Consider the following 27,090-nt stretch of genomic DNA (forward strand, 5'->3'; position numbering starts at 1 on the left):
CGCAACCCCATGGACCATGTTCCTCCAGGCCCCCCTATCCTCTACAATCCCCCGGAGTCCATTTAAGCTCACGCTGACTGCTTCAGATCCGGGGTGGTGCAGTGGTTAGAGTACAGCCCTGCAGGCTACTTCAGCGAACTGCTAGCTGGAGTTCAGTGGTTCAAATCTCACCACCAGCTTAAGGTTGAGACTCAGCCTTCCATCCTTCCGAGTCGAATGAGGACCCAGATTGCTGGGGGCAGGAGGCGGATTCTGTAAACCGCTTAGAGAGGGCTGTGAAAGTGGTATGTGCTATGTTATTCCTTCCCTTTCCTTTCCTTCCCTCCAATTCCTTTTCCTCTATCTCTCCTTCCTCCCTTCCTTCCTTCCAATTAAAATCCAAATCCATACATACAAATCCAATTAAACCTCAAACCTAAAGGCTGAATCAATCCGAAGGAAGGAAGGAAGGAAGGAAGGGAGGGAGGAAGGAAGGAAGGAAGGAAGGAAGGAAGGAAGGAAGGAAGGAAGGAAGGCTGAATCAATCCGAAGGAAGGAAGGAAGGAAGGAAGGAAGGAAGGAAGGAAGGAAGGAAGGAAGGAAGGCTGAATCAATCCGAAGGAAGGAAGGAAGGCTGAGGAAGTCTTCGGAGAGGGGCGGCATACAAATCTAAGTAATAAATAAATAAGGAAGGCTGAGGAAGGAAGGAAGGAAGGAAGGAAGGCTGAGGAAGGAAGGAAGGAAGGCTGAATCAATCCGAAGGAAGGAAGGAAGGAAGGAAGGAAGGAAGGAAGGAAGGAAGGAAGGAAGGAAGGAAGGAAGGAAGGAAGGAAGGAAGGAAGGAAGGCTGAGGAAGTCTTCGGAGAGGGGCGGCATACAAATCTAAGTAATAAATAAATAAATAAGGAAGGCTGAGGAAGGAAGGAAGGCTGAGGAAGGAAGGAAGGAAGGAAGGAAGGAAGGAAGGAAGGAAGGTCGCACTAGCACTTAGATTTACAACCACCCCATAGTGCTTTCACAGCCCTCTCTAAGCAGTCTACAGCCTCTGGCCCCCAACAATCTGGGTCCCCATTTGACCCACCTTGGAAGGACGGAAGGCTGAGTCAACCTGGAGCCTGCTGAGATTTGATCTGCCAAACTGCCGGCAGCCGGCAGAAGTAGCTTGCAGTGCCGTACTCTAACCACTGCACCACCGAGGCTCCTACCAAATTATCTCCCAAATTTCCTTTTTTTTTTCCTCCCCCGATGTAGCAAACGTAGTTTTCAACTCACCCAGCTCAGTACCGTCAACGGTTGGAAACCTTTGGGGAACTGTTGGAAGAATAGCCGGTCTACGGTTCCTTTTTATATATTTCTCCAAAATGCTGACACCCTGCCTTGGATGATAGATAAATTTACCTGCAGCCCAGCCCGGCTTGCAACACCTGTCCTCTTTCAAGCAGGTTGTTAATGCTCGTATTTCAACTCCCCCCCCCCCATAGCTGTCCTTTTTAAAATAAGCACACTAAAATAACATCGGTTTTCAGAGAATAACCGGAATTTCTTTCATTCCTGGCTTAAATGGCTGTTTAAATATTACATGGGTGGGAAGAAACCTTTACTGGCTAATGAGGAGAGGATAATGATGATAACAGCTGGTTTATAACCATTCATAGAAACATAGAAGATTGACGGCAGAAAAAGGCCTCCTGGTCCATCGAGTCTTCGGAGAGGGGCGGCATACAAATCCAAATAATAAATAAAATAAATAAATAAATCTAGTCTGCCCTTCTATTATTCGCTGTATTTTATCTCAGGATGGATCTATGTTTATCCCAGGCATGTTTACATTCAGTGACTGTGGATTCTTCCTTCCTTCCTTCCTTCCTTCTTTCTCTTCCTTCCTTCCTTCCTTCTTTCCTTCCTCATTCATAGAAACATAGAAGATTGACGTCAGAAAAAGACCTCCTGGTCCATCTCGTCTGCCCTTATACTATTTTCTGTATTTTATCTCAGGATGGATCTATGTTTATCCCAGGCATGTTTACATTCAGTTCCTGTGGATTCTTCCTTCCTTCCTTCCTTCCTTCCTTCCTTCCTTCCTTCCTTCCTTCTTTCCTTCCTCATTCATAGAAACATAGAAGATTGACGGCAGAAAAAGACCTGTATTTTATCTCAGGATGGATCTATGTTTATCCCATGTTTCAATTCAGTCACTGTGGATTCTTCCTTCCTTCCTTCCTTCCTTCCTTCTCTTTCTTTCCTTCCTTCCTTCCTTCTTTCCTTCCTCCATTCCTTCTTCATTCATAGAAACATAGAAGATTGACAGCAGAAAAAGACCTGTATTTTATCTCAGGATGGATCTATGTTTATCCCAGGCAGGTTTAAATTCAGTTCCTGTGGATTGACCCACCATGTCTGCTGGAAGTTTGTTCCGACCATCTACTACTCTTTCAGTAAAATAATATTTTCTCACGTACATTGTTGTGGTTGTAGTCATCGACAGGCAGGACATTTAGTATGCTTTATCTACTACACTTAGGTGAGACCGAAGGCAGCATAGTTCCAAGTTGTCTAACCCCAACATTTCAAGCCTGGTGGAACAAGGTATTCTGTTGCAAGCAGGGAAGCGAAAGAATCTTCTTTTGAAATATTTCTGGACTTTCTCAGTTGCATTAATGTCCGATATGCAGTGCGGGTTCCAGACAGATGAGCTGTATTCGAGAATTGGTCTAGCAAATGTTTTGTTATGCTCTAGTTAGCAGCATCGTTGTTGTGAGCCGCCCCGAGTCTTCGGAGAGGGGCGGCATACAAATCTAATAAATTATTATTATTATTATTATTATTATTATTATTATTATTATTATTACCACGAGTCAAAAAGAAGGCAGGGAAAATATTTACTGACCCCTCGCATCCTGGACACAAACGGTTTCAACTCCTACCCTCAAAACGTCGCTACAGAGCACTGCACACCAAGACAACTAGACACAAGAAGAGTTTTTCCCCGAACGCCATCACTCTGCTAAACAAATAATCTCCTCAACACTGTCAGACATTTTACTAAATCTGCACTTCTTTTTCTAAAAGTTTTTCTCATCATTCCTATCATCCTTTTCCTCCCACTTAGGACTGTAGGACTGTAACTTGCTGCTTGTATCCTAAGATTTTTATTAATATTGTTTCTTCATTGCTTATTGGACCCCTATGACAATCATTAAGTGTCGTACCACATGATTCTTGACAAATGTCTTTTTCTTTTATGCACACTGAGAGCATCTGCACCAAAGACAAATTCCTTGTGTGTCCAATCACATTTGGCCAATGAAGAATTCTATTCTATTCTATTTTATTCTATTCTGTTCTATAAGCAGTATAACTGACTGAATAGAATAGAATTCTTTATTGGCCAAGTGTGATTGAACACACAAGGAATTTGTCTTTCATGCAGATGCTCTCAGTGTGCATAAAAGAAAATATACATTAGTAGCAACCCAAACTTGGTGTCTACCCTTGGTAGAACAAGTCCACCCTCTTTGACTAATCATTCCTGCTTTTCAAGAGATGGGGGAACATTTTTGGAAGCAAATCTTTTTTTTAAGATAAATAACGTCATGAGTGAATGACAGCCCGACCCTTCAGGTAATAATGTTAATTTGAGAGGGCCCGTCGTTTCCTCTAGGACAAGGTTCTCGAGAAGGAGAGGAAGGGAGCACCACACGTATCTAGAAAATTGACATTCAACACATGGGGACTTCCCATCTTTCTGGTTCCACCAAACTCCAGTTCCCGAAGCCACCACTGGACAAGCATGCTGGGAGTTGGGGTGAAGAAACATCTAGAAGGCTTTAACCATTCAACTTCATGGATTTTGGGGTGGGGGGGTCAACAGTTATTCTCACACACACGCACCCAAAATCCTCCAAGTCAAAAGTTCAACCAGTTAACCATCCAACTTCATGGACTTTGGAGTAGGGAAGTCAACGGTTATTCTCTCACCCCTAAAATCCTCCAAGTCAAAAGTTCGACCAGTTAGCCTTCCAACTTCATGGACTTTGGGGTGGGGAGGTCAACGGTTATTCTCACACCCCCAAAATCCTCCAAGTCAAAACGTCAACCAGCTGTTGGCCTCTTGAAAGCAGGTTCTCTGGACAAGATCCGTCATCCACGCTTAGCCATGTCTTGAAGCTTTTTTGGGGGTGGGGAAAGGTCTTGAATCATTGAGAAAGCATCAGATGACCACAACGAGTCACAACCTGCTGTTTCATTGAAACATCTTTCTGAAATCACAAGCTGTAGAGCCGATTGTGGTCATAAAGGTGATGGCGATGAATACAAGATTGGGTGTGCTGCAGTGTTGGAGAAACAACGAAAGGAAGAGAGGTCCATTTGGACTTCTTTCAAGGACAGAGGAGTTGACCCAACTGAATTCAGCAAGAAAAAAAACATCTGATCATCTCTAATCTTCTTGTAGGCATCGTCAAACTGGGTCCCTTTTGGACCCAAGAGTTTAATTCAAAATCTGGAGATTGCAGCCCACCAGAGATACTGCTGCATCCTCCGTTTGGAGAAGACACCCAATTTAAATTTAGCCACCAGATGAGTTAAGGTATCATTATCCCAGGTGTAATTAGCCCGGGCGCTTAAAACAAGTGGCTACAGGACAGAAATTACTCACATCCTTTTCTGCGGGGAGAGAAAAATAACAAGGAGGTGGCCTCCACGGGTTGAACAAACAAGGCAGGGACCCTTAAAATAAAGTGACAAATGGTGTGAAGGCAAAGGACCGGAGAACTTTGACGGAACAGAACACACACAAAAAAAGGAATATTTCTGAAAATAGTCACAGCGTTGAACCCGCCTTGCTCAAAACATTTGCGGTGGGACAAACAAGTTGAAGTTTATTATAAAGTTTTATTTATAAACATACATGCACATAACACAAAAAACAAAGACATTTAAAAACATGGGTGAGCAGTGTGGTCGGGCGGTAGGAAAAGCAAGTAGGATGCTTGGCTGCATAGCTAGAAGTATAACAAGCAGGAAGAGGGAGATTGTGAACCCCTTATAAAGAGCGCTGGTGAGACCCCATTTGGAATAATACTGTGTCCAGTTCTGGAGACCTTGCCTACAAAAAGAGATGGATCAAATTGAACGGGTCCAAAGACGGGCTACAAGAATGGTGGAAGGTCTTAAGCATAAAACGTATCAGGAAAGACTTCATGAACTCCATCTGTAGAGTCTGGAGGACAGAAGGGAAAGGGGGGACACGATCGAAACATTTAAATATATTAAAGGGTTAAATAAGGTCCAGGAGGGAAGTGTTTTTAATAGGAAAGTGAACACAAGAACAAGGGGACCCAATCTGAGGTTAGTTGGGGGAAAGATCAAAAGCAACATGAGAAAATATGATTTTACTGAAAGAGTCGTAGATCCTTGGAACGAACTTCCAGCAGACGTGGTTGGTCAATCCACAGGAACTGAATTTAAAAATGCCTGGGATAAACATAGATGCATCCTAAGATAAAATACAGAAAATAGTATAAGGGCAGACTAGATGGACCATGAGGTCTTTTTCTGCCGTCAGACTTCTATGTTTCTATGTTTCTATTTAAATGTTTCGATCATGTCCCCCCTTTCCCTTCTGTCCTCCAGACTATACAGATGGAGTTCATGAAGTCTTTCCTGATACATTTTATGCTTAAGACCTTCCACCATTCTTGTAGCCCGTCTTTGGACCCGTTCGATTTCATCCATCTCTTTTTATAGGTGAGGTCTCCAGAACACAGTATTATTCCAAATGTGGTCTCACCAGCGCTCTACACAGCGGGATCACAATCTCCCTCTTCCTGCTTGTGATACCTCTAGCTATGCAGCCAAGCGTTCTGTATGTCCTCGTAGGTTGGTGGGTTGTTGATTTTGGGCAAGAAAAAATACGAAGTTGAAACCTGGGAAGATAAATCTGTCCTTCACCAAGGCCAATTGTTCGACTCCCTCCGTTGGTGACAAGAGGTTTTCTTGAGATTCTCCTGCTGGGCGATGAGAGAGAATTCTACCTCCGCCCATTGTTAGTTTACAAGATCTATCATTCCGGGATATATTGCTTCCCAACCTGGAGGAAAGATGAATTAGAGCTAAAAGCCATTGATTGATGGATCTCTCCTGGAGCATGAGCCGTGAAATTCTGCACCCGATCAAACCATAAACCCTGATGGTGTCACAAGACCTCGTCTTCTCCTGCCAGAGCTTATACTTTCTGGAAACCAACCTTAGTTTTTGAACTTTAAAACAAATCCAAAATTCTGCATGTGCTATAGAAACATAGAAACATAGAACACCCTACAAGACCAGACTTTCAATCCTGGGCCTAGAAAGCCTAGAACTACAACGCCTTAGACATGATCTAAGTATTGCCCACAAGATCATATGCTGCAATGTCCTGCCTGTCGGTGACTACTTCAGCTTCAACCACAACAACACAAGAGCACACAACAGATTTAAACTTAATATTAACCGCTCCAAACTTGACTGTAAAAAATATGACTTCAGTAACCGAGTTGTCGAAGCGTGGAACTCATTACCGGACTCCATAGTGTCATCCCCAAACCCCCAACACTTTACCCTTAAATTATCTACGGTTGACCTCTCCAGATTCCTAAGAGATCAGTAAGGGGCGAGTACAAGTGCACTAGAGTGCCTTCCGTCCCCTGTCCTATTGCTCTCCTATATCTCCTGTACCTTTCTTCTATTCCTACATCTCTTCTTCTATTCTTTCATTGATATGTTCTATTACTTTATCTTCTTTTCTATTATTTCTTAGATATATTTTACTATGAGTATCTCCTCATCATGTATTTTACTATGTGTATATAGATATATACCCACTAAAACCCTCATTGTGTATTGGACAAAATAAAAAAATAAAAAATAAAGATTGACTGCAGAAAAAGACCTCATGGTCCATCTAGTCTGCCCTTATACTATTTCCTGTATTTTATCTTAGGATGGATCTATGTTTATCCCAGGCATGTTTCAATTCAGTGACTGGGGATTTACTGACCACCTCTGCTGGACGTTTGTTTCAAGCATCTACTACTCTATCAGTAAAATAACATTTTCTCACATTACTTCTAATCTTTCCCCCAACTAACTTCAGATTGTGCCCCCTTGTTCTTGTGTTCACTTTCCTATTAAAAACACTTCCCTCCTGGACCTTATTTAACCCTTTAACACATTTAAATGTTTCGATCATGTCCCTTTAACACATTTAAATGTTTCGATCATGTCCCCCCTTTCCCTTCTGTCCTCCAGACTAGACAGATGGAGTCCATGAAGTCTTTCCTGATCAGTTTGATGCTTAAGACCTTCCACCATTTTTGTAGCCCGTCTTTGGACCCCTTCCATTTGATCCATCTCCTTTTGTAGGTGAAGGTCTCCAGAACTGGACCCAGTATTATTCCAAATGGGGTCTCACCACCAGCGCTCTACACAGCGGGGTCACCATCTCCCTCTTCCTGCTTGTGATACCTCTAGCTATGCAGCCAAGCCTTCTACTCGCTTTCCCTATCGTTCACCCATTTGGAGACGGTCAGAAATCACAAATGGAATTTGTCTCTCCCAACCCTCGTATTGCACGACGCCCGGATAAAACCAGATTCGGGCACATGGAAGTTAGGGAGGATCATCCCACAAGGCACGTTTTTTTCCCTCCTTTTTAAAAAATTGCAGAACGACAGCAAATGCTATTTTAAGGCTCCCGGTTTTTGGGGAGCATGTCAACCAAGAGGTGGAAATACGAGTTGTCGAGCAATTTGTCCAAGAAAGAGAACAAAGGTGGAGGAACCGAGCTGGGGCCGAAGATGAATCAGTTCGTCCTGGGGAAGAGGGTGTCGCCTTGCGTGGTGGCAATTAGCCGACCTATAAAAAGGGGTTCAGCTTTCTGGCGTTTTCACACTTTTGGTCTCCGAGGCTGCTCCCCTGAATTTGCTGAGCTGGGTGAGTAGAAAAATTGGGGGAGAGGGGGGATAGGAGAAAATGGGGGAAATTGAACAGTTCGTTGGAGGTCCTTGGAAGGGATGGTAATTCCCTCTGGGGCCACCTTAGTAAAACAGAGGCCCTTCATAATAATAATAATAATAATATTAATAATAATATTAATAATATTAATAAGACCTCCAAGGTCCCTTCCAACTCTGTTGTTGTTGTTGTTGTTGTTTGTTTGTTTATTTATTTATTTATTATTTAGATTTCTATGCCGCCCCTCTCCGCAGACTCGGGGCGGCATACAAATGTATTGTATGTATTGTTATTATGTCAATACAACACTGCAAATGAGATCACTATGCTGGAATTATTATTATTATTATTATTAATAATAATAATAATAATAATAATAATAATAATAATAATAATAATAATAATAATTCCAGCATAGTGATCTCGTTTGCTGTGTTGTATTCTGCTGTGTTCTGGAGGACAGAAGGAAAAGGGGGGACATGATCGAAACATTTAAATATATTAAAGGGTTAAATAAGGTTCAGGAGGGAAGTGTTTTTAATAGGAAAGTGAACACAAGAACAAGGGGACACAATCTGAAGTTAGTTGGGGGAAAGATCAAAAGCAACATGAGAAAATATTATTTTACTGAAAGAGTAGTAGATCCTTGGAACAAACTTCCAGCAGACGTGGTAGATAAATCCACAGTAACTGAATTTAAACATGTCTGGGATAAACATATATCCATCCTAAGATAAAATACAGAAAATAGTATAAGGGCAGACTAGATGGACCATGAGGTCTTTTTCTGCCGTCAGACTTCTATGTTTCTATGTTTCTATTGACATAATACTACTACTAATATTAATAATAATAATAATAACAACAACAACAACAACAACAACAACAGAGTTGGAAGGGACCTTGGAGGTCTTCTAGTCCAACCCCCCTGCTTAGGCAGGAAACCCTACACTACTTCAGACAGATGGTTATCCAACATCTGCTTAAAAACATCCAGTGTTGGAACATTCACAACTTCTGGAGGCAACTTCTGTTCCACTGATCAACCGTTCTGACTGTCAGGAAATTTCTCCTTAGTTCTAAGTTGCTTCTCTCCTTGCTTAGTTTCCACCCATTGCTTCTTGTTTTACCATTAGGTGCTTTGGAGAATAGGTTGACTCCTTCTTCTTTGGGGCAACCCCTGAAATATTGGAAGGCTGCTATTGTGTCTCCCCTGGTCCTTCTTTTCGTTAAACTAGACATAAACCCAGTTCCTGCAATGGTTTTAGCCTCCAGTCATTTAATCACCTTTGTTGCTCTTCTCTGCACTTTTTCTAGAGTCTCAACCTCCTTTTTGCATCGTGGTGACCAAAACTAATACAATATTCCAAGTGTGGCCTTACCAAGGCCTTGTAAAGTGGTATTAACATTTCACATGATCTTGATTCTCTCCCTCTGTTGACGCAGCCTAGAACTGTGTTGGCTTTTTTGGCAGCTGCTGCACACGGCTGGCTCCTATGTCAATGGTTGTCCACTAGGACTCCAAGGTCCCTCTCACAATTACTCCTGTTGAGCAATGTACCACTGTATACTCTACCTGTGCATTTTGTTTTTCTTGCCTAAATGCAGAACCTGACTTTTTTTCACCCTTGAATTTCATTTTGTTAGATAGCGCCCATTGTTCAAGTTTGTCAAGATCCTTCTGTATTTTGAGGCTATCTTCTGGAGGGTTGTGTCGTACATACTCTTGATCAGTTGGAGGATGATGAAGATATTGAGGACTCGGATTCAGATAGTGTCTATGAAGTAGTGGGGTAGTAGAACAGGTGGGAGGCCAGCCACAGGATGGGGCTGTGACTTCAGGATCTAGCGAGGGAGAATCAGACGCTCGCTGGGTTAATCCTAAATTCAGAAGGGCCAAAAAACGTAGAGAACAGAGGTCTGGAAGAAGATATTAAGGAGAGGAATGGGTTAAATATTTGGCACGTCAGGGGGCTAGTGGAGGAGAAGGGTGGAGGTTCAACGTTGCTGAAAAGAAATATGGAGGGGCTTTTTCCCCATGCTAAAGTAAGCCAAATTATTTTGTATTGTGTTTAGTAAGTGCTGCAGTTTTTTTTATAGCTATGTAGTTAGGAAATAAATCTTGTCTACTGAAGAAGGAAAGGGAATGTGAGAAGAGGCTAGAAGAGAGATAACAGACTGATTGATGTCTGGAATGTGTTTTATTTATTTTTATTTATTTATTTCTTATTTATTTATTTTGTCCAATACACAATACATAGAAGAGAATAGACATGAGGTAATATATATAAAGAAAAATATAAAAATAGAGGAGAAGATATATGAAAGGAAGAAAATATATATGATATGAGATAAAGGAAAGACAATTGGACAAGGGACGAAAGGCACACCGGTGCACTTATGCACGCCCCTTACTGACCTCTTAGGAACCTGGAGAGGTCAATCGTGGAGAGTCTAAGGGAGAAATGTTAGGGGTTAGGGGTTGACACTACTGAGTCCGGTAATGAGTTCCACGCTTCGACAACTCGATTGTTAAAGTCATATTTTTTAAAGTCAAGTTTGCAGCGGTTAATATTAAGTATGAATCTGTTGCGTGCTCTTGTGTTGTTGTGGTTGAAGCTGAAGTAGTCATTGACAGGCAGGACGTTGCAGCATATGATCTTGTGGGCAATACTTAGATCGTGTTTTAGGGGTCGTAGTTCTAGGCTTTCTAGACCCAGGATTGTTAGTCTATTTTCGTAGGGTCTTCTGTTTCGAGTGGAGGAGTGAAGGGCTCTTCTGGTGAAATATTTTTGTTGGAGCACAAGAGAGCAGAGAAATAAACAGAATTGCAGAAATGCATTTAATGAAAGTTATTTGTAATTACTAAACTTCTACCAGAAGCCAGAACAGGTTGGTTATTCCTGCCAGTTTGGTGTCATCTGCAAATTTGATAAGTTCCCCATCTATTCTCTCGTCCATGTCATTGATGAAGGTGTTGAAGAATCCTGGGCCTAAAATCTTCCCGTTTTTCTTTGTCTTTGCAGAAAAGGACTTTGGGATGAGCTACTTTCTGGATAGCGTCTGCACCATCGTCGGGATCTTTCACAAGTACGCCCGATGCCAAGATGGCAACCTGGCTCTCAACCGGAGAGAAATGAAGACGCTGATCCAAAAAGAGTTTGCTGAAGTCTTGGAGGTGAGTCCCAACCGTTTGCGGGAGGAAGGAACTACAATGGACAGTGGCGGCGAGATCGGTCTGTGGAATGATATTTATTTATTTATATTAGATTTCTACGCTGCCCTTCTCCGCAGACTCGGGGCGGCTCAGAATAATAATAATAATAATAATAATAATAATAATAATAATAATAGTAGTAGTAGTAGTAGTAGTAGTAATAGTAAGAAGAAGAAGATGATGATGATGATGATGATTAAGAATAAGAATAAAATTATAAGAATAAGAATAAGAATAATTCGCAGTCCTAGGTGCTTGGGAAGCCCCCGCCTGGTGATGAAATATGAAATCCACCATAGCGATCTCGTTTGCTGAGTTGTATTGACATAATAATAATAATAACAATAATAATAATAAATAATGCAGCATAGTGATCTCGTCTGCTGTGTTGTATTGACAATAATAACAACAACAACAACAACAACAACGAGTTGGAAGGGACCTTGGAGGTCTTCTAGTCCAACCCCCTGCTTAGGCAGGAAACCCTATAGCACTTAGACTTATATTGAGCCGAGGTGGCGCAGCAGGTAGAGTGCGGTACTGCAGGCCACTAAAGCTGACTGCTAGATCTGCAGGTCAGCGGTTCAAATCTCATGTTTAAGACCTTCCACCATTTGTGTAGCCCGTCTTTTGTAGGTGAGGTCTCCAGAACTGGATACGGTATTATTCCAAATGGGGTCTCACCAGCGCTCTATATAGCGGGATCATAATCTCCTTCTTCCTGCTTGTTATACCTCTAGCTATGCAGCCAAGCATTCTACTTGCTTTCCCTACTGCCTGACTGCACTGTTCACCCATTTGGAGACTGTCGGAAATCACCACCCCTAAATCCTTCTCTTCTGAAGTTTTTGCTAACACATATGTTGTAAGGCGTGCTGAGTCCGTAAATGTCAAATCAATAAATCAATAAATCAATAAATCAATAAATCAATAAATCAATAAATCAATAAATCAATAAATCAATAAATCAATAAATCAATAAATCAATAAATCAATAAATCAATAAATCAATAAATCAATATCAATAAATCGGAATGAATGAATGAATTGAAATGAATGAATGAATGAATGAATGAATTGAAATGAATGAATTGAAATGAATGAATGAATGAATGAATTGAAATGAATGAATGAATGAATGAATGAATTGAAATGAATGAATGAATGAATGAATTGAAATGAATGAATGAATGAATGAATTGAAATGAATGAATGAATGAATGAATTGAAATGAATGAATGAATGAATGAATTGAAATGAATGAACATCTTAAGAGTGAAAAATGTTGAGGCCCGAATGGTGATTGGAATGACCAGTCGGTCCATCCCTGAAAACCAACCCTCTTTCTTTCTTTTTTTATTTCTCCTCGTTCCCAGAACCCTTGCGACCCTCAGACGATTGAGCTCACTTTCAAGCTGCTGGACGTCAACGGAGACAGCTTGGTGGACTTCAACGAGTACCTGATTTTCGTCTTCCAGATCGCCAAGGGTTGTTACCGTTACCTGCAGCCCAGAGAGTACCTTTTCCGGGATGAAAGTAGCAGAGCCATACGTGAAGGAGAAGCGGGAGGATCCAGAAGAGGAGGCCGGCAGGATGGGGAAAGGAGAGGAGACATTGTCCACGAGAGAAAAGGTTCAGATGGGACGTCCCTACGTACCACGGAGGGAGGAAGACGTGGAGACACGGTTGAACGCTACCTTCCTATTGAACCTGTAGAAGAAGTAGAAGAAGAAGATAGCAACTTTGATGGACATGATTGTGAGTTGCGGGATGGTGATAGGAGAGACCGTCCATCTCGGGAACATCAAGAAAGAGAGCCTAAACAACAATGCCTTGAACCCGAAGAGTGGATAGATATTGAGATGCCAGAACCCCGTCAACGGAGACGACAACGGGAATCAGTACTGGGAGAGGACTCTCCACTTGGGAGAAGAAACGACCACGACAGACGTGAAGATCGTGGTCCCTCGGACAGGGATGAAGAAGACCTGTATTCTGCAATGGTCCCATCCAGGAGGGAAGAAATGAGGCAATGCCGAGGTCAGGAGACTGAGGGAAGACTCTTCAGATATGGTTCTCAGGCACGAGTGGATCGTACAGATTCTGACGTTGAAAGAAGTCGGCCATCTCGTGAACGGCGAGAAGGGGAAGATGGACGGAGGGAGCTGGAAATGCACAGCGAGCGGAGGTCTCGTGCCTTTGAACCCCCTCGTGTGACTGACGATCGCCAAGACCGAATCCGTCACCGTAGCCCAGTAGAGGAATATGAGGAGCATCGCCCGTTGTCCAGAGAAGGCGAGAGAAGATCCCAGTTCCATGAAGCTGATCACAGAGTGAGTGAGAGGAGGAGACAAGAGCGTTCTGTCTTTCAATCAAGAGAAGATGTCCGTAGAGCAATCCGGGCAGAGGAAGAATTCAGAAGATCTGAAAGGAGTCGTGTGGAAGATGAGTGGAGCAGACCACGGCCACGCGAAGCTTCAAGAAGACCAGAAGTGGAAGATCTGGAACAAAGGGCCCGAGAGAGGGGGAGGCCCTACTCTTCAGAGCTTGAGAACATGGACAGACCTTCCCAATCTCATGAGTCCAAAGGCAGAGAAGAGGTCAGAAGATCCCAACGTCCTGCGGAGGTAGAGCGAGGAAGGCGTGTGTTCAGCCGGGATGATACCAGAGTAATGGAAGTTAGAAGGAGGAGATCCCAGTCCCTTGAACCTGTAGCCAGGGACATCAGATATATCCGGTCACAAAGACATGAAGAACCAAGGAGAGATGATCAGAGAAGACCCCGTAATTATGACGTCCACTCCCTAGGAAGAGATGTTGCAAGAAGGAGAAGACCCCAGCCTCGTGAATCACCCAAGAGAGAAGACAACCATGAGAGGCAATGGTATGATGAACATAAAACCTGGGATAGTGAGAGAGACAGGAGAAGGCCTCAGATACATTACTCAGACCTCGTAGAGAGGGAGATGAGAAGGCATCCGTTGGTTGACTCAAGAGTTGATGAAAGGGAACAATTCCAATCGAGAGAAGCAGTCACCAGACCGACACAATCTCCATCTGATAGTTCAGGAGAATATGACCGGAGTGGACAACAGATATATGAGTCCAGACATACTCTACAAAGAGAAGGGAGGAGACAAAGCTATGATAGAGTAAGCAATGGCCAGAGACAAATCTGGGCAATCGGTATTGCTCAAAGAAAAGGTGAAGGGCAAAGGAGGACCAGTGTTGAGGTTAGTGATGTTAGTGATGTTGACCACAGAGAGAGTGAACACCGGAGAAGGACCTCGGTACACGATTCTGATGATGAAAGCATCAATCAAAGGCAGACCGAAACTTACCAGGCCAACTCAAGAGAAGGTGAAGACCAAAGAAGAACTTCATCCCATGATGCTGATACAAGACACATCAACCAGAGGAGAACCCCAACGCATGAGGTTGGCCCTCAAGATGATCCACGGCCAAGGAGAATGCCACCACATGAGTCTGCTGACCAGAGGTGGAGCCCCACACAAACTGACCTAACAGAAGATGGTCAGAAGCCTGCCAACCCATATGAAGTCGACCCAAGGGATGGTGAGCAACAGAGGACAGTCCGATCCTCTGATCCTAATTTCAGGGATACAGAAGTAACCCGAGATAATATGGGGGATAGCACCCAGCCACGTGAAGCCACCTCTCTTTCCAACCAAACCGTTGACCGTGAACTTGATCTGCTGAGAGAACAAAGGCCACCAGTGTCTGGTGAACCTCGACTCTCAAGGAAGCCTGGACAATCTAAGGCAGAACGAAGCCTGGCGAGTCCACATGACCAGGTCACAAGAGAGAGCCAACGTTTGTCTGGGTCAGAACGGAGAGGACCCCAAAGAAGGGGACTGCTACATCAGCAAACTGAAGCCCAAGAAGCAGGAGAGGACCAAGCCCAAAGAATGGTAGGTTCTCCTGTAAGCAAGAGAGTGATCTCCCAACCGAGTGAACGACAGATCACTGAGGGCCAGGAGAGCTGGATCCAGAGGTACCAACCCACACCAGCCCCCCAAGCTGAAGGTGAGTGTGAATTATCTCCAGATGCAGAGGAAGCTCAAGAACCTTCTGCTCCCAACCAGCAGCAAATCCATCGTGAAGGAGATGTTCCTCCACCTGAACCCAAAGTGGAGGAAGATGACGGGAGTGGCTCATGGGCCCGAGAATCTCAGCCACTTCTGGAGGACAATGGCCAACAAGCCATTGCGGAGAAGCCGAGCGTTTCTGTGGTGGAAAACAAACCGTGCGTGATTTGCAACCCGCTGTACGAATATCTGTTGGCCCAGAAGAAGCCGGAGCAACCCTAGAAGTTGGGATGAAGAGGCAAGCATAAAGAAGGCTCTGCTTTCACGTCTTCCTCTCTTTCTGCAGATGTCCTTCAACCCTGTTGAGTTTTTCTTCTAATCATTTAATTCTAATCGTCTCGAAATCAATCCTTTTAGTCCAAGGTGATACCCAGCGAATGGTATCATGGGGTCCTGGTCTCTTTCCTTTGGGATGTATCCATGGAAAATGTAAACGTAGGGTGAGAAAAAAGCAGGGGTCTCTCTCATCATCTGGGTTTTCCCCTAATCAGGGTTTCCATCCATTCCACTGCTCTTCGGTGAGTCTGAGCTACCTTCCAAGCTCCAGGGAAAGGTTACAAGATGAGGAAAGCAAACCCCCAATTCTGCCTAGCGCGATCAAGAAGAAAATCTAGATGGATGTAGTAGACCTCTCCAAAGTGTCCTTAGGAATCTTTCTTCTAATATCAATAAATTCCTTCTGATTCAACACATCCCTTCTTCTTCCCCTTCCTTCTGTTTCTTTGGTTCGCAGTACAGTGGTACCTCTACCTACAAACACCTCTACCTACGAACTTTTCATGATAAGAACCGGGTGTTCAAGATTTTTTTTGCCTCTTCTCAAGAACCGTTTTCCACTTACAAACCCGAGCCTCCGAAACTGTAACCGGAAAAGGCAGAGAGAAGCCTCCGTGGGGCCTCGCTAGGAATCTCCTGGGACGAAACAGGGCCGGAAAAGGTGGGGAGAAGCCTCCGTGGGGCCTCTCTAGGAATCTCCTGGGAGGAAACAGGGCCAGAAAAGGTAGAGATAAGCCTCCGTGGGGACACTCTAGGAATCTCCTGGGAAGAAACAGGGCCTCCGCCTTCCCTGTGGTTTCTCCAATCGCACGCCTTATTTGCTTTTACATTGATTCCTATGGGAAAAATTGCTTCTTCTTACAAACTTCTACTTACGAACCTGGTCACGGAATGAATTAAGTTCATAAGTAGAGGTACCACTGTACCTTCCAAACTCCCCGGGAAGGTTACAAGTGAACCCCCCAATTCTGCCTGGTGCGATCAAGAAACAAATCTCGACACATGTAGTAGACCCCCCTCCTAAGTGTCCTTGGGAATCTTTCTTCTAATATCAATAAATTCCTTCTGATTGAAATGCATCCCTTCTTCTTCCCCTTCCTTCTGTTTCTTTCGTCCGCAGTGTATTTCCTTACTAGTTTTGTTTTTGTGTTAAAATGGGGGTGATTCCTTTGTCGGCCACAAGATGGAGCAGCAGAGCTCAGCAAAAAAGAAAAAATCAGCCCAGATTCAAGAGGGTTAAATATTCTTCTTTTTTTTTTAGAAAAAAAAAGAGTTCATGTTCAAGTCACAACTTGCAAAGGGGAAGGTTGCGTATTTCACACGCCACTGCAATTGCGTTGCCCTGGGCTTTGTTTAAACCCCACCCTTTCTCTTTTGGTTGCTAGAGAACACAACCGTTGTCCAATCCTTTTCATTAGCACACAACCCTGCAATTTTTTTTTTTAAAAAAAAAATCATCTCCACTGGACTTTTTCCAATTTGCAAGAGGGCGGAGGGAGCTTATCTCCAGAAAGTTCTTCTGAAAAGAATCCTCTCTTTTAAAAAAATTAAAAGTTTATTTATTTATTTATTAAATCTATTGACTGCCCGCCTTACCACAAGGTAACTCTGAATAGTTCTCAATGTTGCAAAGATGAACTTTTGCAAAACATACATACAATAGGCATTAAAATACTGTAATAATAATAAAGATTTTAAAGGGTTTTCTCTTTCTCTTCCTTCCTTCCTTTCTCTTTCTTACTTTCTTTCTCTTCCTTCCTTCCTTTCTTCTTTCCTTGTTTCTTTTTCTTTCTTCCTTCTTTCCTTTCTTTTTTCTTTCTTTTTTCCTTCTCTTTTCCTTTCTTTCTCTTTCTTACTTTCTTTCTCTTCCTTCCTTTCTTCTTTCCTTGTATCTTTTTCTTTCTTCTTTCTTTCTTTCCTTTCTTCTTTCTTTCTTTTTTCCTTCTCTTTTCCTTTCTTTTCCTTTCTTTCTCTTTCTTCCTTTCTTTCTCTTCCTTCCTTTCTTCTTTCCTTGTATCTTTTTCTTTCTTCTTTCTTTCCTTTCTTTTTTCTTTCTTTTTTTCCTTCTTTTTCTTTCTTTTCCTTTCTTTCTCTTTCTTACTTTCTTTCTCTTCCTTCCTTTCTTCTTTCCTTGCATCTTTTTCTTTCTTCCTTCTTTCCTTTCTTTTTTCTTTCTTTTTTTCCTTCTCTTTTTCTTTTTCTTTCTTTTCCTTTCTTTCTCTTTCTTATTTCTTTCCTTCTTTCATTTTCATTTTCTTTCTTTCCTTTTCTCCTTTGTTCTCTTTCATCCTTTCTTTCTCTTTCTCTCTTTCTCTCTCTACTGCAAGGGGGTACACTAACTTTAATTCATAAAATCCCAACCGCACATTATTTACACTCCTTAGTCCTGATGGAAGCAGAGTGGAAATCACTCAGAATTCAGCCCTTTTTCTAAATTCTTTTTTAGAAACGCCAAGTCTCTAGTCCTCACGGTTATGGGGAAAACTTCCAGGTGTGTTCTACAAGAGGGAAAGAAAGCGGTGATCGCTGCCATGTGGCAAAGTTAACGCCCGTCCCTTGGCACAAGACAACGGGGGAAAAATGTCTGTCTCCAACTATTTATTTTAATTCTTCTCCTCAGCGTTTACTCAGAGGAGTAGGGGGATGACTCACCCCTCGGCAGCTCCTTTGTACAAAGGAAAATTAAAGCTATGCAAAAAAAACAAACCAACAACCCTGGTTTCCTGTTATTTTTCCAGCACTGTATAGATTAGGAATTTTGGGGGAAGAAATTAGAACGGTAAAACCAGTTAAGTTGCTTTTCTGGTTCAGTTTGCAAATACTCGAATCTGCTTCTGACCAACTCTGTAAAAATTGGAATCTTGGAATCCTGGTGGACAACCCTTTAAATAGGAGCCAGCCGTGTGCAGCAGCTGCCAAAAAAGCCAACACAGTTCTAGGCTGCATCAACAGAGGGAGAGGATCAAGATCACGTGAAGCGTTAATACCACTTTATAAGACCTTGGTAAGGCCACACTTGGAATATTTGCATTCAGTTTTGGTCACCACGATGCCAAAAGGATGTTGAGACTCTAGAAAGAGTGCAGAGAAGAGCAACAAAGAGGATTAGAAGGATAAAACGTATGAAGAACGGTTGCAGGAACTGGGTTTATGTCTGGTTTAAGGAAAAGAAGGACCAGGGGAGACACGATAGCAGCCTTCCAGTATCTCAGGGGTTGCCCCAAAGAAGAATGAGTCAAGCTATCCTCCAAAGCGAAAGAAAGAAAGAAAGAAGGAAGGAAGGAAGGAAGGAAGGAAGGAAGGAAGGAGTCAGGCTATTCTCCAAAGCAAAAGAAAGAAAGAAAGAAAGAAAGAAGGAAGGAAGGAAGGAAGGAAGGAAGGAAGGAAGGAAGGAAGGAAGGGGTCAGGCTATTCTCCAAAGCAAAAGAAAGAAAGGAAGAAGGAAGGAAGGAAGGAAAGAAAGAAAGAAAGAAAGAAAGAAAGAGAGAGAGAGAGAGAGAGAGAGAGAGGACCAGGGGAGACATGATAGCAGCCTTCCAACATCTCAGGGGTTGCCCCAAAGAAGAAGGAGTCAACCTATTCTCCAAAGCACCTGAGGGTAGAAGAAGAAGCAATGGGTGGAAAGTAAACAGGGAGAGAAGCAACTTAGAACTAAAAAGAAATTTCCTGACAGTCAGAACAGTTGATCCGTGGAACAGCTTGCCTCCAGAAGTTGTAAATGCTCCAACACTGGAAGTTTTTAAGCAGGTTGGATGACCATCTGTCTAAAGTAGTGTAGGGTTTCCTGCCTAAGCAGGGGGTTGGACTAGAAGACCTCCAAGGTCCCTTTTAACTCTGTTAGTTATTAGAGAGTGGGGCCGAGTGGGTTAACCGGAGAGGAGAGGGGAGGGGAAACCCAACTTCCCTTTAAGCACATTCCTGAGCGCTTGAAATAAGGTGGGGCTGTCTGGGTTTGTGTGCGTGCGCCTGAGTGTATGAGCTTAAGCCAAAATTGCTCAACGGGGGGCGGGGGGAAAAACCAGGCGTTGTCTGAAGCGGGGAGGGGCCCCACCCTCCCTTCCACCACTCGGGTCTCCAAGCAGCTCAACTGCAACAAGGCAACTTTTTCCACTCTGCACGGCCAATTGTCCCGACCACAACCATGGTAAGCACACAGCCGGCCCTTGGAGAACGCCTGGGAAGTTAGGCCAAGATGGAGACAGGGAGGGGGGGTTGTAATTGGGGGGGGGGAGAGGGAGGGAAAGAAGGAAGGAAGGAAGCCCCCCCCCTCCACAAAAATAAATCCAGCCAGGAAAAATGGGTTGGAGGGGAAGGAGGAGGAATGGGCAACAGCTGGAATAACCGAAAAAAGTTCGACGGAAAGTTCACTTCTTTCTACTGAATGGGGATTACAGTTCCCATGGTCCACGGAGCCCTAAGTGGGTGGGGGTGATGGGAAGTGTAGCCTGGAGAGCAAAGAAGGCCACCAAGGTGTGGCTCTCATCCGCCTCCACCCTCCCTCTCTCTCTCTTTCTCTCTCTCTCCTTTTTCTTTTTTTCTCTTCACTTCTTTTCTCTCTCTACCTTCAGTCTCTTTTTTCTCTCTTCCTTCACTCTTCTGTCTCCCTCCCTCCCTTTTTCTTCACTTCTTTTTCTCTCCTCTCTCCACTTTCAGTCGTTTTTTCCTCTCTCGCTCCTTTCTTTCTCCACTCTTCTGTCTGTTTATCTGCCTCTCTCCCTCCCTCCCTTTCACTTCTTTTCCTCTTCATTCTTTCTCTCTTTTCTCTCTCCAGCTTCTCTCTCTCTTTCTCTGCTCTTGTCTGCCTCCTCTCTCTCTCTCTCCCTTCTTTTTCACTTTTTTCTTTTCTTTCTCTCTCCACCTTCAGTCTCTTTATCTCTCTCACTCCTTTCTTTCCTCACTCTTCTGTCTCTCCCTCTCTCTCTCTTTCTTTGGAAACAGGGGAGGCATCCATGCTGCCAAGGGTGTGAGTTTTTCACCAGACATTCTGCCAAGTCTGGAACTAAAATAATTAAAATTTTATTCTAAGCTTTCATCAGCCATCTGCTGACATCATCAGAATATCTCTCTCTCTCTCTCTCTCTCTCTCTCTCTCTATCTATCTATCTATCTATCTATCTCTATTTACCTCTCTCTACCTACCGAACTACCTACCTATCTACCTACCTATCTATCCCTATTTATCTCTCTCTCTCTCTCTCTCTCTCTCTCTATCTATCTATCTCTATTTACCTCTCTCTCTCTACCTACCGAACAACCTACCTACCTACCTATCTATCCCTATTTATCTTTCTCTCTCTCTCTCTCTCTATCTCTATTTATCTCTATCTATCTATCCCTATTTATCTCTCTCTCTCTATCTCTCTATCTATCCCTATTTATCTCTCTCTATCTCTCTATCTATCCCTATTTATCTCTATCTATCTATCTATCTATCTCTATTTATCTCTCTCTCTACCTACCGACCTACCTATCTCTATCTATCTATCTACCTACCTACCTATCTCTATTTATCTTTCTCTCTCTCTCTCTATTTATCTCTCTACCTACCTACCTACCTCTATCTATCTATCTATCTATCTCTACCTCTCTCTCTCTATCTATCTGTATTTATCTCTCTCTCTCCCTCCCTCCCTCCCTCCCTACCTATCTATCTCTATTTATCTCTCTCTATCTATCTATCTATCTATCTATCTATCATCTATCTCTATTTATCTCTCTCTCTATCTATCTATCTAGCTATCTACCTATCTACCTATCTATACCTCTCTCTCTCTTTCTATCTACCTATCTACCTACCTACCTACCTATCTCTATTTATATCTATCTCTCTCTCTACCTACCCACCTACCTACCTATCTACCTTTCTATCTCTCCCCGGTGATAGAAAAATCAGTTTCGCCTTTCCTGCAAGGTCAGAAGAGCAGTCAGGCCTTTGCCGCTTTGGGCTGTGGTTTTCCGCTTTTGTTTCAGCGGGAAAGGGTGTGGCTGCACCGGGGGACAAGCTTTCTCAAATTCCACCGTGGCTCAGAGTTCCTCCTGCAAAAAAATTTTCCCGGGGGGGTGTGAAGTTGAAACAAGGGAAGCCTTAGGCAGGAGTCAGACCTTTAACCGGTTGGACTTGGGTCTGCCGCACAAGGGTTCGAGGCCTAGGAGAAAAGCGACTCTTTAAAAGCGGCATAGAAGTCAAATAAATTGAATTGAACTGAATTTAGTTTGAATTGTGGGACAGGCAGGAATTAAGAGAGGCGGGGTCGCGCAGCTTAACTGCCTTCCCCTACGATCCCGGGGGGGTGGGATTTCTGCCTACGGACCCTCCAGAGCGCCCCCCCCCCCCACACTCCGGGTCTCTAAAAGTTTTTTTTTAATTTATTTATTTATTAGATTTGTATGCCGCCCCTCTCCGAAGACTCGGGGCGGCTAACAACAATGAAAACAAATCTAATATTGAAAAATAATCTGTTACACATAAGAGCTTGCAAGTGGGGAAGAGCTGGGAACATTGTTAGCACCTGGTTAGGGCTGGAAAGAAACTTATTTGGAGCAAATAGGGAATGGGGAAAAAAACTACAAAGATAGGGTTTGGAAAACATTCTTTGCAGAGAGTAACAATGAAAGAGCTTGCAAGCCGGTAAGAGCTGGGAATATTGTTAGCACCCGGAAAGAAACATTCTGATTAAGTAAAGCAATGAAAAAAAAACACCCTGCAAATATTTTAAGGCTTGGAAACCATTCTTTGCCTTAAACAAGATCTAAGTATTGCCCACAAGATCATATGCTGCAATGTCCTGCCTGTCGGCGACGACTTCAGCTTCAACCACAACAACACAGGAGCACACAACAGATTTAAATCTAATATTAACTGCTCCAAACTTGACCGTAAAAAATACGACTTCAGTAACCGAGTTGTCGAAGCGTGGAACTCATTACCAGACTCCGTAGTGTCATCCCCAAACCCCCAACACTTTACCCTTAGATTATCTACCGTTGACCTCTCCAGATTCCGAAGAGGTCAGTAAGGGGCGAGTACAAGTGTCCTATTGCTCTCCTATATCTCCTATACCTTTCTTCTATTCCTATATCTCTTCTTCTATTCTTTCATTGATAGGTTTAATTCCTATATCTTCTCTTCTATTATTTCTTAGATGTATTTTACTATGAGTATCTCCTCTATAACCTTCATTATGTATTTTACTAGGTGTATACCCACTAAAACCCTCATTGTGCATTGGACAAAATCAATAAATGAAATAAATAAAATTGTCTAGACTTTTCAGTGCGCGAACGGCGTTAATTCACGGGAGATAAATAAAGAGGGGTTATTCGAGACAAGGAATCGCTTTCTTGTTTCTGCTAAGGCTGGGTCAGAACAATTCCCTTCTCCCGTTGGAAACAAGACATGAATTAACTTAAATATTAGATTTGTTTACATTGTATTATTATTGCTACGAGCCGCCCCGAGTCTGCGGAGAGGGGCGGCATACAAATCTGATTAATAAATAAATTAATAAATTTCTTTTAGTGAAGCACACATCGTAGCGATATTCCGAAGCGAAAAGGGCGTGATTTTTAAAATGCAAATTTTTTTCCCCCACTTCTGCAGTCATCTAGGTACACCGCCGGTCCCACCGAAACTGAGCGTTGCATCGAGTCGCTACTGGCCGTCTTCAAGCGCTATGGTGGGAAGGATGGAAAGGCAGAGACTCTCTCCAAGACCGAATTCAAAACATTCATGAACACGGAGCTGGCCTCTTTTACCAAGGTGGGATTTACGGTTTATGTATCTCTTCGATGCACCCGGGGGAAACCATTTTGATTTTCAGGGATTCTGCTTAGGAATCCTGCTTGGTGGGGTATGGGCTCCCCCCGGTGGTGGGAGGTAGAATTGCACATCGGGATCATAGTTCCCTCTAAGCTGAGCAGTGAGCAATCGCTCACTTAAAAATCATCATCAACTCAGAGTTTTCCAAACCTGCCCTGAAGCCGAGAGGGAAAGAGTGAGAGGGAAGGAGAGAGAGTGGAAGAGAGGAAGAGAGAGAAACAGATAGAAAAAAGAGAGGAAGGAAAAGAGAAAGAAAAAGAATGGGAGTAAGGAAGAGAGAAAGAAAATCAAAATCTAGTTTGAAACTAGCTCAACTATTTAAGTGGCATTTTGATATTGATAGAGTTGCCCTATTATGAGCTCACTGTTATAGACACACAGTAGAGTATTTTATTTTGAAATTCTCTGAGGCAAAACAGGGTGGGTTTTTTATTTGTTTGTTTGTTTGTTTGTTTGTTTATTATTTCTGTGCCGCCCAGTCCCAAAGGGACTGCCGCTCAGACACTATACTTTTCCGCCCACCCCCCCAAAAAATTAGAGGGAACACTGACCGGGATATGCACCAATGCCTAGTTCAATGTTTTCACTGTTATTGGAACGAGGCGAAGGATGGTTCAATCAACAAGTTATTGGGGGACCTGTTTCCAAGTCAGACCTCTTACCAGTGATCTGTACCATGAAAAAGGCCGAGGTGGCAGTATAACAGAGCTGGGAGAGGCCTCAAAAGTCTTCTAGGCTGGAAATCTTATACCATTGAACAAGCAGTTGTCAAAACCTCTTCTTAAAAACTTCCAGTGTTGGAGCATCCACAACTTCCAGCGGCAAGCAGTTCCCCAGATGAATGGTTTTCACTGTTAGGAAGTTTCACCTGTGGAACTGCTTGCCACCAGAAGTTATGGATGCTCCAACACTGGAATATTTTAGTTTCAGGTTGCCCTTAAGTTTCCGTTTAGTTTAGTTTAAATTGCCGTTTAGTTTCAGGTTGCAGTAAATCCACAGGGACTGAATGTAAACATGCCTGGGATAAACATATATCTATCCTAAGATAAAATACAAGAAATAGTATAAGGGCAAACTAGATGGACCAGGAGGTCTTTTTCGGCCATCAATCTTCTATGTTTCTAATGAATGAGGAAGGAAAAGAGGAAGGAGGAAGGAAGGAAGAGAAGAAAGGAAGAAGGCAGGAAGAAGGAAATAGTATAAGGGCAGACTAGATGGACCGTGAGGTCTTTTTCTGCCGTCAATCTTCTATGTTTCTATGAATGAGGGAGGAAAGGAGGAAGAAGGAAGGAAGGAAGAGAAGAAAGGAAGGCAGGCAGGAAGAAGGAAATAGTACAAGGGCAGACTAGATGGACCAGGAGGTCTTTTTCTGCCGTCAATCTTCTATGTTTCTATGAATGAGGAAGGAAGGAAGGAAGGAAGGAAGGAAGGAAGGAAGGAAGGAAGGAAGGAAGAATCCACAGTCACTGAATTGAAACATGCCTGGGATAAACATAGATCCATCCTAAGATAAAATACAGGAAATTGACCAGGAGGTCTTTTTCTGCTGTCAATCTTCTATGTTTCTTTGAATGAGGAAGGAAGGAAAGAAAGAGAAGGAAGGAAGGAAAGAAAGAGAAGGAAGGAAGAAGGAAGGAAGGAAGAAGGAAATAGGAATAAGGGCAGACTAGATGGACCAGGAGGTCTTTTTCTGCAGTCCATCTTCTATGTTTCTATGAATGAAGAAGGGAGCAAGGAAGAGAAGGAAGGACGAAGGAAGGAAGAAGGAAATAGTATAAGGGCAGACTAGATGGACCAGGAGGTCTTTTTCGGCCATCAATCTTCTATGTTTCTATGAATGAGGAAGGAAGGAAAGAAAGAGAAGGAAGGAAGGAAGGAAAGAGAAGGAAGGAAGAAGGAAGGAAGGAAGAAGGAAATAGGAATAAGGGCAGACTAGATGGACCAGGAGGTCTTTTTCTGCAGTCCATCTTCTATGTTTCTATGAATGAAGAAGGGAGCAAGGAAGAGAAGGAAGGACGAAGGAAGGAAGAAGGAAATAGTATAAGGGCAGACTAGATGGACCAGAGGTCTTTTTCGGCCATCAATCTTCTATGTTTCTATGAATGAGGAAGGAAGGAAGGAAAGAAGAGAAGGAAGGAAGAAGGAAGGAAGGAGGAAGGAAGGAAGGGAGGAAGGACGAAGGAAGAGAAGGAAGGACGAAGGCAGAAAGAAGGAAATAGTATAAGGGCAGACTAGATGGACCGTGAGGTCTTTTTCTGCCGTCAATCTTCTACGTTTCTATGTTCTCCTTGAGTAATGTCTTGTAGTGTCTTTGTTTCTTGTCTTGCCTTTGGGGGCCTTGGAAAATAGGACCCCCCTCCTCTTTGTGGCAGCCCCTAAAATACTGCCCCACACCCAAGTCTTTCTTTTCTCTAGACCAGTGATGGCGAACCTATGGCACGGTTGCCACAGGTGGCACCTGGAGTCATATTTGTCCTCGGGACAGATTTGGCTTCCTAGGGGAAGGGGAACCCCTGCCTGCCCCCTACTGACGGTGACCAAAACTGCACGCGGTATTCCAGGGGTGGGCTTCCAAGATTTTTTTGACTTGTTATCCCTCGCGACATTCATTTTGGGAGGTCCAAAAAGTCCCAGCTGATCTCCCGTGATCCTTTTTTCAGAACCAAAAGGACCCGAGCATCCTCGACCGCATGATGAAAAAGCTGGACATGAACAACGACAACGAGCTGGACTTTTCCGAGTTCTTGAACCTCATCGGAGGCCTGGCCATGGCCTGCCACGACCACGTGCAATCGGCGCCCGGCGGTGGAGCCCCCAAAAGACCGTAAATTTCAAACCTCGGCATCCAGAGCGTTCCAGAAAAAAAATCGGGGAAGGGTGTTCGACGATGTTTATACTCTTTTTTGCTTTTTTTCACTTGTTAAAATTCCAATAAAACTGAGAACCGAAGCGAGTTTGTGGTTTTGTGGGAAATGGGTGAACGGTGCGGTCAGGCGGTAGGGAAAGTGAGTCGGACGCTTGGCTGCAGGAGCCGGGGTGGCGCAGCAGGTAGAGTGTGGTACTGCAGGCCACTGAAGCTGACTTGTAGATCTGAAGGTCAGCGGTTCAAATCTCATCACCGGCTCAAGGTTGACTCAGCCTTCCATCCTTCCGAGGTGGGTAAAATGAGGACCCGGATTGTGGGGGCAATATACTGGCTCTGTTTAAAAAAAAAAGGGCTATTGCTAATATGTTATAAGCCGCCCTGAGTCTAAGGAGAAGGGCGGCATAAAAATCAAACAAACAAACAAATAAATTAATTAAATAAATAAATTAAATAAATACATACATACATACATACATACATACATACATACATACATACATAAAATAAAATAAATAAATGAATTAAATAAATAAATTAAATTAATTAAATAAATAAATAGCTGGAGGTATCACAAGCAGGAAGAGGGAGATTGTGATCCCGCTATATAGAGCGCTGGTGAGACCCCATTTGGAATAATACTGGGTCCAGTTCTGGAGACCTGACCTACAAAAAGAGATGGATCAAATCGAACGGGTCCAAAGACGGGCTACAAAAATGGTGGAAGATCGTAAGCATCAAACTGATCAGGAAAAACTTCATGAACTCCCATCTATCTAGTCTGGAGGACCGAAGGGAAAGGGGGGACACGATCGAAACATTGAAATATGTG

The 27,090-nt window shown here is 43.3% G+C and overlaps 2 protein-coding genes across 2 annotated transcripts; both read left to right on the forward strand.

The window, feature by feature from the left end:
• The first annotated feature begins 11,014 nt into the window (after positions 1-11,014).
• Positions 11,015-15,522, forward strand: LOC139175477 (trichohyalin-like). Its single transcript, XM_070766601.1, has 2 exons — positions 11,015-11,152; positions 12,568-15,522. The coding sequence occupies exons 1-2, from the start codon at positions 11,015-11,017 to the stop codon at positions 15,520-15,522; spliced, it is 3,093 nt and encodes a 1,030-aa protein (XP_070622702.1).
• Positions 15,523-19,576: 4,054 nt separating this feature from the next.
• On the forward strand, positions 19,577-26,344 carry S100A11 (S100 calcium binding protein A11). Its single transcript, XM_070766456.1, has 3 exons — positions 19,577-19,720; positions 23,177-23,335; positions 26,056-26,344. The coding sequence occupies exons 1-3, from the start codon at positions 19,718-19,720 to the stop codon at positions 26,221-26,223; spliced, it is 330 nt and encodes a 109-aa protein (XP_070622557.1). The 5' UTR covers positions 19,577-19,717; the 3' UTR covers positions 26,224-26,344.
• The last annotated feature ends 746 nt before the right edge of the window (positions 26,345-27,090 follow it).

The sequence above is a fragment of the Erythrolamprus reginae genome, chromosome 13 (assembly GCF_031021105.1).
Source record: "Erythrolamprus reginae isolate rEryReg1 chromosome 13, rEryReg1.hap1, whole genome shotgun sequence".
Lineage (NCBI taxonomy): Eukaryota > Metazoa > Chordata > Lepidosauria > Squamata > Dipsadidae > Erythrolamprus > Erythrolamprus reginae.